The sequence below is a fragment of the Porites lutea genome, chromosome 5, assembly GCF_958299795.1.
Source record: "Porites lutea chromosome 5, jaPorLute2.1, whole genome shotgun sequence".
Taxonomy (NCBI): domain Eukaryota; kingdom Metazoa; phylum Cnidaria; class Anthozoa; order Scleractinia; family Poritidae; genus Porites; species Porites lutea.
The window spans coordinates 20,726,224-20,740,246 of NC_133205.1; the positions used below are offsets into that span (position 1 = coordinate 20,726,224).

Below are 14,023 nucleotides of genomic sequence, written 5' to 3' on the forward strand. Positions count from 1 at the left end.
ATTTGTAAAGGATGTCATAACATTCGTCCTTGATAAGAAGTATCGAAACCACCATGATGTTGGATAAATCCATTGCCAGTGAAGTTTGCACCATCCATTGTCCGTTTAGCGCGAGCTAATAGCCCACTTTCGATATATTAAAATTCTAACATGATTCCGAGGCTATAGGGACAGTATTGCAAATTTTTCACGACTCTATTGTCTCGTAATTCCCAGAAGAGACTTGAGCGCAAGAAGACCAAACCAAATATAGAAAAATGACCAGAAAGCCTCGGAGTCATGTTTGAACTCAATATATCGAACGTGGGCTATTCTTTTGAAGAATTTACCCGAAAAAATGGAATTTAGTTCCCAGAGGAGAGAAACACTTTTGTTCTTGATCACCATAATTTATTATAACCTGAGATCAGGCCTAATTTTAGCAACTTCCATACATTCTTTCTTACATGGTCGCGCTATAATTAGGCCTCTCTTTTCGTTTCGCCGCTCCCGCCAAAATTTTACTTAGACAGCGAAACAAAAAAAGAGCATGATCGCAGGTTAAATTTATTACTTACAGCTGACGTAAAACAAAGAAATCAAAACATCCGTAACAACGAAACTAACCCTGACAATAGTCCATAAAACAAAGAAATCGAATCAACAACGGGGATGAGCCATAAAACCTTTCGAAACATTTTTGCTTTCCTACCTGAGAAAGCTAACCCCTGACAATTGTGCAACACATTGACTGAAACAGCCATGGTATATAGATGTAGTAACACATTTCTATGTAATAGTTTATCGTCAACTATTCACATTCGGAATCTACGCCAAACAAAAGCGCCCATTTATGATGCGATAACATTGATGCCATGATAAGGGGGAATAACTTAACAGACTGGATGCAGGGCTGGCAATACGGCAAAAGGCTAATTTATTTGAGGCCCATATTTCGGCTAACAGAATTAGTCTTCCTCAGGGCAGAGCTACACTGAAAGTAGTAGGGTATGTTAAGACTAATACCTCAACAAACAGCGTAATCCACTTTGAAGGAAGTGCGCATGAGGAGAAACACAGGACTAAACATCAAGCTTTAAAAATATATTACTCGAAATAAATACGAAATTCTACATGTGTAGTATCAAATGTACCTGTACGGTAGTTAGTTCCGATTAGAGCATCCACCCCATCTGCAATACAGTTTGCCTATGTGCAACCTACAATCTTGGACAAAAGGTGTTAGGATTTTTGCACTCTCTTACCCACAGAACGCTTATCACGCGGGATTTGGTACCGCTATTGCCCCTCCCTTACTCCACCCAAAGTTGAATAGCCGGGATCAGAAATTATCCAGCCGGACTTAAATATTGTTTTTGTGGGGTAAAGCGGGAGTATTTGTTATTGCCCGAGCTTTTAAGAGCTTTATCTTGAAACTAGCCTTGGTGAAGTCCATTTTTCCTAACATTTTTGTCCAAGATTGCAGCTTCAATCACTAACCAAACCCATGAACATCTCGAGAGGTAAGAATAGTCTCACAAGCGTGACAGTGATAAATTCTCAAAATTACTTGTATTATGCTATTAACACCGATTCATCTTTTTACATTCCGAAGAATTTGCTCCACAAACAAAAAAGAGGATCGACGCGAAATCGACTAAAATTATGTAGGCTCACTCTCCGCGTTTCGGAAGCGTGAGAAATTTAAAGCGAGAGTTAAAGCAATAAAAATGAACGGGAAATTCGCCACTTAGAATCGAGAAGGAACTGAAGCCGAAACGCGTCGCGCAATTGTTTCTGGGATCGTTACTAGGGACGGCTCGGTCACTAGTAACAGTCCCAGGAGTCATTGCGAAAGTTAACTCGACCCAGTTTCCGTCGCGTTTCAACAGTGGCGACACATTAACATGGCAGCTTAATAGCCAGCTTTTCTCCTAAGCGTCCCCACATAAATCCAAAGAGAAAACACGCCCTGCAGGTAAGGATGAACGTGCACGGCAAGGGCGGATTCTACATCAGGATCTTCTATTGCGTGTACTCCAGTGCTGAAGACGGCTTCAGATACAGGGGGAATTTCAGTGAATGACATGTTGATTGGAAATCCAGACAAGTGAAAACATCAAAATGATTTGATCAGAAAGGAAGTTTATCTCTGACTCATATTCTATGTATTCCGCTAAATGACTGTCTAAAAAGACAAAAACGAACGAACGAAACGAACACGTCATAATTGTAGTAAACAATAAGAGTCATATTTACCTTGTAGGAGGCGAGAATTTGGTCCAACTCAGCAGCGTGATTCACAGAGGTAGCTTGACTAACACTCTGTTCCATACTATGAAAGCAAAAAATAATACAAGAAATGACGAGTTCAACCTCAGTAAGAGAGAAAATACTTTAATAAAAAGAGCATTGTTGATGTTCTTGGTCTAGACAAGACGTCTGAGACTCAAAATTTAACCAAACCATGGCGATGTTTTAAGTAAAAATAATAATTAGTTCATTGAGAATGAAACTTTTACATTTAACAGGATACAGCCCAGTGTAAATTATTACGGTGCTAACCAGTAACTTGCTGGACTAGCTTAAAGGGGGCACCGTTGAACCCTGCCTGTTAAAACAGCCTCCTTTTAGAGACGTTGAGCAGTGAAAGGCGACTGTAGTCGATGGGTTTTCGTTGGTGTTAAGTTGGGAAATAAAAAAGATTGAAAGAAATAAGCTTTTAAATACCAGGGCTAAGACTCAATCCTACTCACTTTGCCAACAGGCTCCGAAAGGCTTGTGTGCAATACCTGACAAAGAAAGAAAATTATTCATCCTGGCAGTTATTCCCTGTTTAACGGGTGCAAGGAAGAACTGAATTGAGATCAAATAAGATCATATAATTTAGGGAAGCAATGTGAGACAAACCATCTCTAACTACAGGTAAAGGTGCCGACGAACAGAACGAATCAAATCAAAGTTAAACAGGGCTATGCTCTGGCAGCACTTGGCATCCCCTTAAACCTTACTTTTGTCCTTGGGCGACTAGGAAATCCTTTCATAGCGGAGCCTCCATTGCTATAGAAATTGGAAACTTAGCGATGGGATAAAATTTGGGGGTGGGGGAAAGGACGAGGGAGTTCAAGTCATACAGCTTGCGTTTAGCTTGAAGTTGTTTCCTGTCGCTTCTTGCTAAGGATGGCAAAGATTGACATGGATTGGAACTTGAAACAACTGGGCCATCTTCTTTTTCAAGTTTTAACGCTATACCTACCAAAAACAAAAAAAGGAAAACTATCATGGTTACCAACGCGCGGCTCCCTGATCAAATTTGTTTGACATCTTCTTGGAAACTATACAGGAGCAATTTGTGTATGGGTACATGAAGACACTAATTAACGACTTTCGCACAGAATTGACCTAAAACATCAATATCCCCGTGACACAGCCCAGGGCTGTCACTAAGATTTCAAGTTGCTGGGTATATGAAATTAGTAGGCGGGGAATTAAACAACTAAGAAGTCCCTTTGGGTTTTTTTCTTTTGTTCCTTATGAAAGTAGCCGCGGGTTATGTTCATAGCGGCCAGGGGAAATCCCCGGCCCCCGGCCGTTAGTGACTGCCCTGATAGACCCTTTAACTTTGAGGGAAAGCGTGGATTGAAACCACTTGGTTTTAAAGGAGGAAAGAAACGGCTTGGTCTCGACAAGGAATGATCCTTTAAACAGAATAATTTAGGTGTTCGAACAAGGGGGAAGATGGTGTAATCATTTTAGAATCTAACCAGTACATACAACACAGTACACTTGTTCCATCGTGTCACAAAGCGAGGACGCCATGACATCACTTTATCACGCAGAATCTTCTCGATCCTTAAATAAAATGGTGGATCTCAGGTTAAAAGAACAGCGTACAGCGTCTCCCTTCGCCTACTGCTCTCGGGCGTCTTCTCGTTACTTCCATATATGGAGAACTTGCCCGCAGGCTAGCTTTAACTGTACTTTCTGGTATATATATATGGTGCCTTGATAACTGATTGACTTTGAAATCGTAATTACAATCAGATGTAAAACAATAAATTAACCGATTAAGGAATTAACTTTCCGCACTCTTCAACACAAGTTTCGTTAATAAAAAAAAAACACAGAAAGGTCTTGGATCTTGTTCACGGCAAACTGACAAAACATCAATTTGTACCATGTGGTCAATTTTTTTCCTTTGCTTTTGTTGTTGTTTACTGTTCATTACCTCTAAACGAAAATAAACGACTTTCCTCTTATCATTTTTCTGTTTATATTTGTTTATTTCCTCGTTCAGAAATTGTCAACATTGATCTGACGTTTGTCGTTTGATGAAAACTCGAGTCGAAATCTCTAGACCCTCCTCGATCTCCATATTTAGATGATACTCAGCCTCATTCAATAATCGTTAATTATTTATCACTGGCTTCCTAGGTTTTATCTTAGTCGGTGAATTTTCTTGTACTGACACTTACTGGAACACAACAACAACAACTTTATTTGTACCCTACATGCATTGATTTGCATGATACAAAAAAAAAATTAGATAAAATATGGAGAGAGTCAGACGGCCCTTCCCTTCGTCAGAACGCATCCTAATCTGGTGTTCCTGTGGCACAAAGGGAGACATTTTCGAGCCGATCACGGGCCACTGCAAATTAGCCACCCCTATTAATTTTATCAGGGGCATCTTGGCTGGGAAACTGGACCCCTTTCGACTCCATTTCGTTTCCGTAAATGACGAACGCGGATCCGTAATCAATAATTACCTCTAGTAACCATACACGTGACTATTTTTTTTCTGTTCAAATAAGGGTCCAATTTTCAGTTCTTGGCAGGTGCAAAACGAAGGCGTTATCTTGGCTACAATTTAATTAAAACTCGTCTGACAGTTTAAATCGTAGTTGATAATGTTCAGGCAAATATTATCGCTTACGCACGGAGCCCAATGACAATTAACCGAGCCCCAGCTGCAATAGTCGGCAAAATTTTTTGTTTTTCGGATATTCATCCACTACAGCAAATACTATGCTCCTTCTTTCTTTCACTAAGTCATTTTTTACTTCAACTGCCACGGTGAAAATTTTGTTAAACTGTGTGTGTTTTAAAGAAACAGCCAGAAATAACATACAATTTGGCATGTCACGAGGATATTGTTTCTTTTTGTAGGTCAATTCGTCGCTGAAGTCATTACTTACTACCTTAAACCATACACGAAATGCGAAGACATCGAACAAACTTCATCGGTGAGCTGTAACCAAAATGATATTTTGGGCAATTTTTGCAGGCATGGAATTTAAACTTGGAAAAGTTGGCCCAACCTTTTCAAGCTTCAAACCATGAACATCCTTGCCATCCGTTGCAATAGACGACAGGAAACAGTTTCTTTACCTAAATAAAGACTTTAATATCAAAACTGGACCATTGTTTTTAGAATTTAATTGATGCAAAGAAAAAGTTCTATATACATATATGTTGTAGTTAATTTTTAATATCAGGTAATTTTTGTTTTTCTTTCGTTTTTGTGTATGGTAATGTTTGCTGATAAAGTTGAAACAAAGGGAAAAAAATTACCTGAGATAAAAAAAATCAACTACAATACATATATGGTGGCATAGCCACTTTCTTTTTGGCTAATAACTATTAGTCATTCCTTGATGGCGCCAGAACCCTACATTAAGGTGACTCTAGTATTTAATTAAGTGGTCTAATTCATTCGTCTTTCATAAAGGCAATAGATGATATTTACTTAACAAATTTCAGTTTGGCGTGCTGTTAAAGCAGCATCTTAAAACTTCCTGGATATCACACCTGTTTGTAGTAGTATGCCGACATGAACTCCACAGTAAATGAACCGGGCTGCTCAAGTCAGCTAAATTCTACAGCAGAAAAGGTCGGGCAGACCTTTGCTTACTGCATAATCCTTGTTCTTTCTTTGGTCGGGAATTCCTCCATTGGAATAATTGTGTACAGAACACAAACTATGAGGAAACCGACAAATTATTTCGTTACAAACATGGCCATGTCCGACTTGCTGTATTCAAGTTTCTTTTTTCCACACCAAATAGCCCTGTTGTACAAGGGACAGTCATGGCTTGTTGGCAGTGGCTTTGGTCTAGCAATGTGTAAATTGCTTCCTTTCTTATCCGACACGTCCACCATTGTTTCCGTTCAGAGTCTGATTCTGATAGCAGTGGATCGATTTGGCGCTGTGTTATTTCCCCTTCGTTCTCCACTCATCACGCCAACACGATGTCCCTTCTTCATTCTCGCCACATGGGTTATTGCCATGGCTTATTTCTCGCCATATTTATTTGTCCACAAACTGGTAGAATACAAAGGGAAGCTAACTTGTAAAATGCTTTGGAAAGAGACTTTTGGAGACTCCTCGTCGCTTCCAAACTACTTCCTGGCAGGATACATTGTATTCATTTACCTGCCGATTGTCTCGTTGGCGATGCTGTACTCCAAGATTCTTGTCAAACTCAGATCACAAGTGCATCCAGGTGAGCAGTCGACCAACGCCGAGGAACAACGCACCAGAAGAAAAAACAGCGTGCTAAAGATGGCCATTGCTATTGTTTTAGGTTTTGTGATATGCTGGGTGCCTTTCACTGTCACTGGCTTGCTCCAACTGTTTGCATGGAACCGTTCAATTCCTTGTAGCGCAGCACACTACGTGACATTCACAAGGTTTTTAGCCTACACAAATTGTGCTATAAATCCTCTTATCTGCTTCACTTTTAGTAGCAACTATCGTCAGGGTCTGAAAAGACTCATCCACTGTTTTAGTAGTGCTGCAGTGCTTCCAGCTTAAGATTATTGCCGAACAGAAAAGCAAGCTGATCTGAGAAGCGAGACTGTGGGCAGCCTCTTGGGATGATCGTGCGAGTGAGTACGTCGAGCGAGGCGATTACTAACAGTAGATTCGTTGCTAGCAGAGTAACAACAAATGGTGATGCCGGAGGTGACAAGGACTGCAATTTAAGCTTTCTTTACCAACCGAATGCTTCCCCCGTTTGCTCCAAGCGATTTTTTTCGTCTGCGAACTCAAACGTAAATATGTTTTGTTAAAACTGAAGTCTTCCGGGTGATCTCTCAAAACCTCGTCAACAGTCTAGGCCGCATGGAGTCATATTTAATCGAGTCGGTTTGCGCGTAGGTGTAACTCGACCTTTGTTTACTGAATAGGAAAGGAGGGAGACTTACAGAAGAGAGTGAGATAAGGCCGAGCATAACGTACACCTCCAAATCAAATAGAGTTACTGATAATGAAATGTATCAACTGACCACTTTCAGACAGAGTAACTCAGCGAGTTTGGCTTCTGGAGAATCTGAACTTAAATATTTTTAATTATCAGGAAAGGTAAACTTAAGTATCGTGTTGAAAATAAGCTTCCTTTTTTAATACCAGGACAAATAAATAAAATCGCTATCATTTACTACCGGCTATGAAAAAGTGCAACATCTTTTAGACTTACATGTAGGATTAAACTACTAATCCTAACTCTTTTTAATAACCAAGACAAAACATCGATCAAGTCCGAATCAAGCTTTTGAAAATTGAAATCAGCAAAAAGATAGTAATTTTACATCCCAATTTTTTGGCCACGCAAATAACATGATATCTGACACGTAGACAGATAATGATCTTTCAAGAATCTTGAGTTGTGTCTCTCGTCAATAACGTAACTCCTTTTTATCCAACCATCCGAAAGCAGCTCTTGGACTTTCCTCTGCTAAACGCCCTTAAAGAAGACTTTTTGAAGCGCACTGTTATCTACTTTGAGCTCTGTCGTTTCAAGCAAGATTGCGAAGTTCGCGTGTAAATATTTAAACACTGATATGATTATGAAATTCTCGGAAGCGTTGGCCCTCCAACATAAGCCTTTATTGTCGTGGTGCTGGCAATATGTCTCAGCGCTTAATTGAAACAACCCTTTTTGGAACTTCGTTTTTGATCGTTTTGGCGTGGACGCGAGGCCAAAACAAAAGAAAAAGTAGTCATCTTCAAACAAACGTATTCAAACGCATCGGTGCTATGGAGGTGTAAGTAGTGGATCTGAAACCAAATGAACACACACACAGGTAGCCGGCAACAGTAAACAATAATGATTTCTTTCATCAGAATAGATGTAATCGGCCTAAACTTTGTTTTACGAAAAGAAAAGGACAATGAATAAACTGGTACCGTAAGAAAAAAACAAAACAAAACTGGCAAAATGATAACTACTGAAGTGGTGATAATTTTTAAAACGATTAGTGAATAAGGTTGAGTATTGTGGGAAGAAATGTGGAGATCGAGGAGGATAACACCGTCTGAGAATAAATAATAATAAACAATTATTGGATGAGGTTCTTGTGATATCCGGAATAATCCAGGTCGAGGTAAGTGCTATCAGCCCAGCCGAAGGCCGAGGCTGATAACACTTGCCTTGCCTAGTCTCTGTACGGCGTCTTTTCAGGCCCTCTCGGTCAATGCATTTCGGTGACGTATCCGAGACGAACGGCCGGGAGACGCCTAGACAATCTCGGAGTGCGCATGCGTGAGCATTTTTGCATTTTTGAAAAGTTCCCACCTTCAACTGAAAACATCTATAAATAACTTTGCGCGTGAATATCCTTCGCTTAAAGATCGGCACTAACCTGGTTTCTGTTATCAAAGAACAAAAATATTACTTTGAATCGGAAAGAATACTACTGTATAACGTGCAAGTAATTTCTCTTTTAGTTCATTTTCAAATGAACCATTAAAATGATATTTCTTTATTGATAAAAAGATTTGAAACAGCAGTTTGTTGACATTCTTCCTATTCAACAGCCTGTCCGATTAGTTTGATAGGCTTCCAAATCCAAAAATTCAGTTACATAAAATATTTCGAAGTGAAATGATAACGAGAAATTTATAGGAGCAAGCGAAAAATTGAGAAACGAGAGATAGCTTTTCATATCCAAGAATAAATATAAACTTATTTCTTTAGCTTACCTTCCGATTCCTGATCAAATAATTTTTCGGACGCTGTTTTGCTTAGCCTACAAATAGTTTTGAGATGAAATAAAGTTCAAATTAGTTTAATGAGATAAATGAAAAAGAAAGGCCAAAGGACTTTCAACAATGAAAACGTGCATAGAATAAAAATGCTCGGTTTAACTCTTTATCCTCTGTACTCTCCATGGCTGCTGGACATCTTTCATCGACGCGGAAAAGTTATTGACAGCTCGCCCGCTTCCAAAAGCTCCGCCCCAAGTGAGACAAAGGGCGCTTTCCATTTAGTCAAAATTTCCGGAATTTCCGGTTCGGCATTAAATGGAACACGTTTCGTCGGTTCGTCCCACTGGAAAATTCCCAGAAAAAGTGGAAAATCTAAAAAGGTGGGCCCGTTTTCCCGGTTGGAATTTCCGAACGGAATGTCGTGTTCCATTTACGTTTCTCCTAGTTTGTACCAGTTCCAGGTCCACGGTCGGACACCGCCACGACCAAATGGAACAACTTTTTACCAATGGGAAATTCCACTTTTGCTACCACCGAAATTTCTGGGTTTTTTTCCTAAATGGAAAGCGTCCCTTATGTATCACTTCTCCGAGTTTGTCTAGGCCTCAAAAACTTTCTCGGACCACGTGACCCGAAACGCATCGGCTGCGCATGATAATAAGGCCTAGGGACTAGGCAAACACTTACCGAGAATTAGTTATCTGCTTGCAGATAACTGACTAATCTGTAGGATGCGCGCGCTATGCATCATTTACAATAACAATATCAATTCAGGTTCCTTGCGACGGTGTGTTTGTCTTTATTTTTTCCAAAACAATCTTATTTGGATCTTTCGCCCAACCTGCATGTTTACAGACAAAAAAGATTCTGGGCGAGGGATCACTACATAACTGTACCTGACAAGGAAATTCAGTCGAGGAATGAAGCAAGAATACCACAAAACCCAAACAGGTCAACTACATGTCTTCATGGAGTACACGAGTTTGGGATGACTGGTTAAAGAACGGAACTGCTTACCATGACAGCGACGCTTTCATGGAACCGTAGAATTTTAAATACGCTGTTCAATTTCGAACTGTCGTTTTGGCTGTCGAAATCGATGAACCAACAACTAAGAAAATCCGTGAATGTGAACTAATGTGGCGCCAAAGAAACGAAGCTCAGTTTAATTTTAGTAATTATAGCGTCGTGTTTAATATTTCCAATAAACATTTGTGAATTTTTTTCTTTATGAAAAGCTTGAAATGCGAGGTGATTATGTATTAATATGCAAGGGGAATAAGTCACGTATCTCCCTTCCATATTAATACATACGTAATCCCCTCGCATTTCAATTAGCTGTTCATTAGCCCCGCTCTTCCCTTCAAACAATCAAAGCCTCACCCAGCTTTCAGACAGTTGATTAGGGGGTTATGTAATATATTCGAATTCCCCTCGAAAAGAACAAAGGAGTCCGAGCTTATGTAAAAATAAGCGCAGATGAAGTTATAAGGTGCGCATAACAGTATATATTTCAACACCAAGTGAGTTTTGCCAGACAAGAGTTCACAAATCTGTGATTGGAAACTTTGCCAGACACTCTTTCCCTTTCTTTGAGCGGACTAAGACTCGGCCCCAAGCTAGCAAGACGAGTGAATGATTCAACGGCTAGCCTATCACTAGCAGAACGATGGACGATTACAGAAATTCGCCGATCATCAAATTCTGTGCTGACTTATTCCCTGCTCACAGATGTCCTTCCGCTATAAAGAATAAAATAAGACTAGAATGCGCGAGAGTGATTTGATCAAACGTCCTTTTAATTTCTAAGGCTTACTTTCCGGCAAATAAAATGAAATAAATGTAAAAAGTGAAATAGAAATAGCGAAAAATTCAACTTCTAATTAAATCTTTTCTTATGGTTTAGAATATACTATTCTCGAAACTGAGAATGTTTTGATCAAAGCTGTGTAAATCGAACCGAAACTGCATGGATACTTGCATTTCCTGAATTTATCTCACCTATTGTATGGAATATGTGTGAACATCTTCATAATGAAATCGGTATATTTTAAAGAGCTACACAAAGAGCAAGAATACTATTGCCCGACAATATATACAGAGCCGGGGGGCAGCTGTAGTGTCAACTATTACTAGTGATATCCTGAATATTAAGGTCTCGGTAAGTGTTATCAGCCTCGGCCTTCGGCTCGGCTGATAACACTTACCTCGAGCTTGAATAAATTACCTCATTGAATAAATGTATATTATTCATTCAAAATATTTCTCCGTTTCTGATTGGCTAAAATGACACGCAAATTCATCATAACCAGTTATTGTCCAGCAAACTTGGAAGAATTTTGCGATATGTGAAAAATGACGTTAATCGTGCATTAAAATTGCCAGATTATTGAACCGTTAACCGAGAAGACCCGTGGACGAGGTTCAGTTGTTTTGGTGGTAACTTCAAAATGGTGTAACATTTGACTCGTTTCACGAGGAAGAAAAAGGCGAACTATTGGATCAGTAATAGAAATGTTTCAATACGCACCTCAGATGTGGCCAAGATGTCACAAAGGTCAGGAAAGGCAGCAGAATCAGATATGAAAGGAATCATAGACACATAGCGAGCAATGCGTTCCTGAAAACAAGTTAAGGCAATTTAGCTTCACAGAAACTGAACAGTAAAACAAAAAACAAAACAGAACAAAAAAAGACACATTTTAACGTGCTAAGTACATCCGTTCGTTCTCTTTTTTCATTCATCGTTTTCGTTTTCGAATTTCAATTAGTAATGTAATAACGTTTTGTTCTTCACATTTTGAAATAAAAATGAAAATGTACCAGTCACTGTCATGAAATGAGTAGGTTTTTCCTAAAGGCTCCTCGTCACTCTTCCACTATTCTTTCTTTTTCACTTAGTAGTAGTAGTAGCGGTAGTGGCAGTGGCAGTGGTAGTGGTAATGGCAGTGGCAGTGGTAGTGGCAGCGGCAGTGGTAATGGAAGTGGTAAAAGTAGTAGTAGTATTAACGGAGCAGCATGAGTAAGAAAAAAAATAGGATCTGAGAAAATTTGGTAATCACGTGACCGTCCGTAGTTGGGGAAGTGCCATTAACATTTTTAAGGATTTCTACGAAAGATATTTTGAATTTTTGTAAATTCTTGACATTGGCCACTTTCAGGACTGAAAGAGTTGAAATCAGGGGATAAAAATTAGAATTTTTGATTAAAAGCACTCCGAATAAAACCACCCGAACTAAACGTTTTGATGTGTGCTTTGCTTTAATTCGTATAAAAGGCCTCGAGATGTTCGTCTGAGAATTTGCCTTTTGTCTTTTTATAAGTTATGCATACAAATGCACGTGGATAGGAAGGCTTATGAAAGAAACAGTTCTCTGGAGTAAGGCTGAGTACAAACGGACGCAACATTGTTGGATATTACATGTTGGGTCCGTTTGCACACCCTGTTGCATGTTGTTGGATTTCGTTGCGCAAAGTTTGAAATCGGTCAAACTTTTCAGCCAACAACTCCCAACACTTCTTTTGTTCTGTGATCGTCGAAGCGTAGCGCAACAATGTTGGATCCGTTTACACAGCTCTTTCAATATTGTTGGGGCCACGCACGCTGATTACGCATGGTTTACAAAGACTTATGGGTTGTATCCTTCACACTATGCACTGCAGGTCCCAACATTGTTGGGAGTTGTTGCATCCGTTTGCAGACCACTGCCAATACGCGCGCAACAACTCCCAACATTGTTGGCGCAACAATGTTGGGACTGGTTGGCCAACAAAAATGCGCCCGTTTGCACGGTGCTAAAAGTTTGACAGGTTTCAAACTTTGCCCAACAACACGCAACAACATCCAACAAAATGCAATAGGGTGTGCAAACGGACGTAACATGTAACATCCAACAACGTAGGACTTGTTGGCCAACAATGTTGCGCCTGTTTGCAAGGTGCTAAAAGTTTGACAGGTCTCAAACTTTGCGCAACGAAACACAACAACATCCAACAAAATGCAACAGAGTGTGCAAAGCGACCCAACATCTAACATCCAACAATGTTGGGAGTTGTTGGCCAAGAATGTTGCGCCCGTTTGCACGCAGCTCAAGGGAATCTGCCTTTTGTTATAAGTTTTGCAGACATATGCACGTGGATAGGACAACAATTAGAAACAGCTCTCTGGAAGAACATCACATGGTCTGAAATGCGAAGACAAAACTGTATCTCGACGAACTAAGGTACAGAGTTCAAGCGATTTGGAACATTTATCTGATGAATGCTGCTCTTCCAAAGGAATTTTCCACAGTAGCGGTACAAGAGAAAAATAGTATTACTGGGGAAAACGCCTACTATGGGCATTCAAAATTTTTACGGAATTACATATTGGTAAGTGTGAATTTTTATTTCATACTTTTTTTCTTTCGTAACTGGTGAAATATATTTTGGCGCTTTGATGATTTAAGACAGTTCTTGTTTCGTTTAAAATGAGATATAACCGGCCAACGGTTTCTGGTCATATTAAACCTGAATATCGTTTGATGAGTTCTTTTGGTTTTGCATGGAATTTTTTACTCTTTATTGAAATGCAAATTAGCGATATTGCCAGCAATATAGACGCGTATGAGCGAAAACTGAAGCGGGCCTCACACTTTCAAACGAAAACCGCTTACCAGGTGTACACTTTTCGCGACCGTGCCCAACCAATCAACCCGGTAAAGAAAACAAAAACCGGCACTGAGATTTAAAATTTTGTGTAATAAATTTATTCAGAGTGTGAAATCTTTAAATCCAAAATCGAATTTGTGGTTTAAATAAAAATACCTATTACATTGTTTACAGCTTTGGTGTCGGTTAAAAACATGCCCTAAATGTTTACTCTTAAATAAATTCCTAGCAGAGTTTAAAAAAAAAGCTAAGCATTTCTTATCATTTTGTATTGCGTTTCTTCAAGTAACTCAACAGTTGGGTTCTGTGACCTGATGTATCGCGTTAAAAATACCTTCTTCCCTGCGAGATTGGTAGCCAGCGCCTACGAAATGGATCAGTGCATACATATAAGCAAGGATA

At 39.5% G+C, this 14,023-nt stretch overlaps 1 protein-coding gene across 1 annotated transcript; it reads left to right on the forward strand.

Moving 5' to 3' along the window:
- The first annotated feature begins 5,687 nt into the window (after positions 1-5,687).
- On the forward strand, positions 5,688-6,804 carry LOC140939081 (RYamide receptor-like). The gene has a single exon (XM_073388638.1). The coding sequence runs from the start codon at positions 5,813-5,815 to the stop codon at positions 6,794-6,796; it is 984 nt and encodes a 327-aa protein (XP_073244739.1). The 5' UTR covers positions 5,688-5,812; the 3' UTR covers positions 6,797-6,804.
- The last annotated feature ends 7,219 nt before the right edge of the window (positions 6,805-14,023 follow it).

Coding starts and splice junctions, on each gene's coding strand:
- LOC140939081 (XM_073388638.1), top strand. CDS start 5,813: ATGAACTCCACAGTAAATGAACCGGGCTGCTCAAGTCAGCTAAATTCT.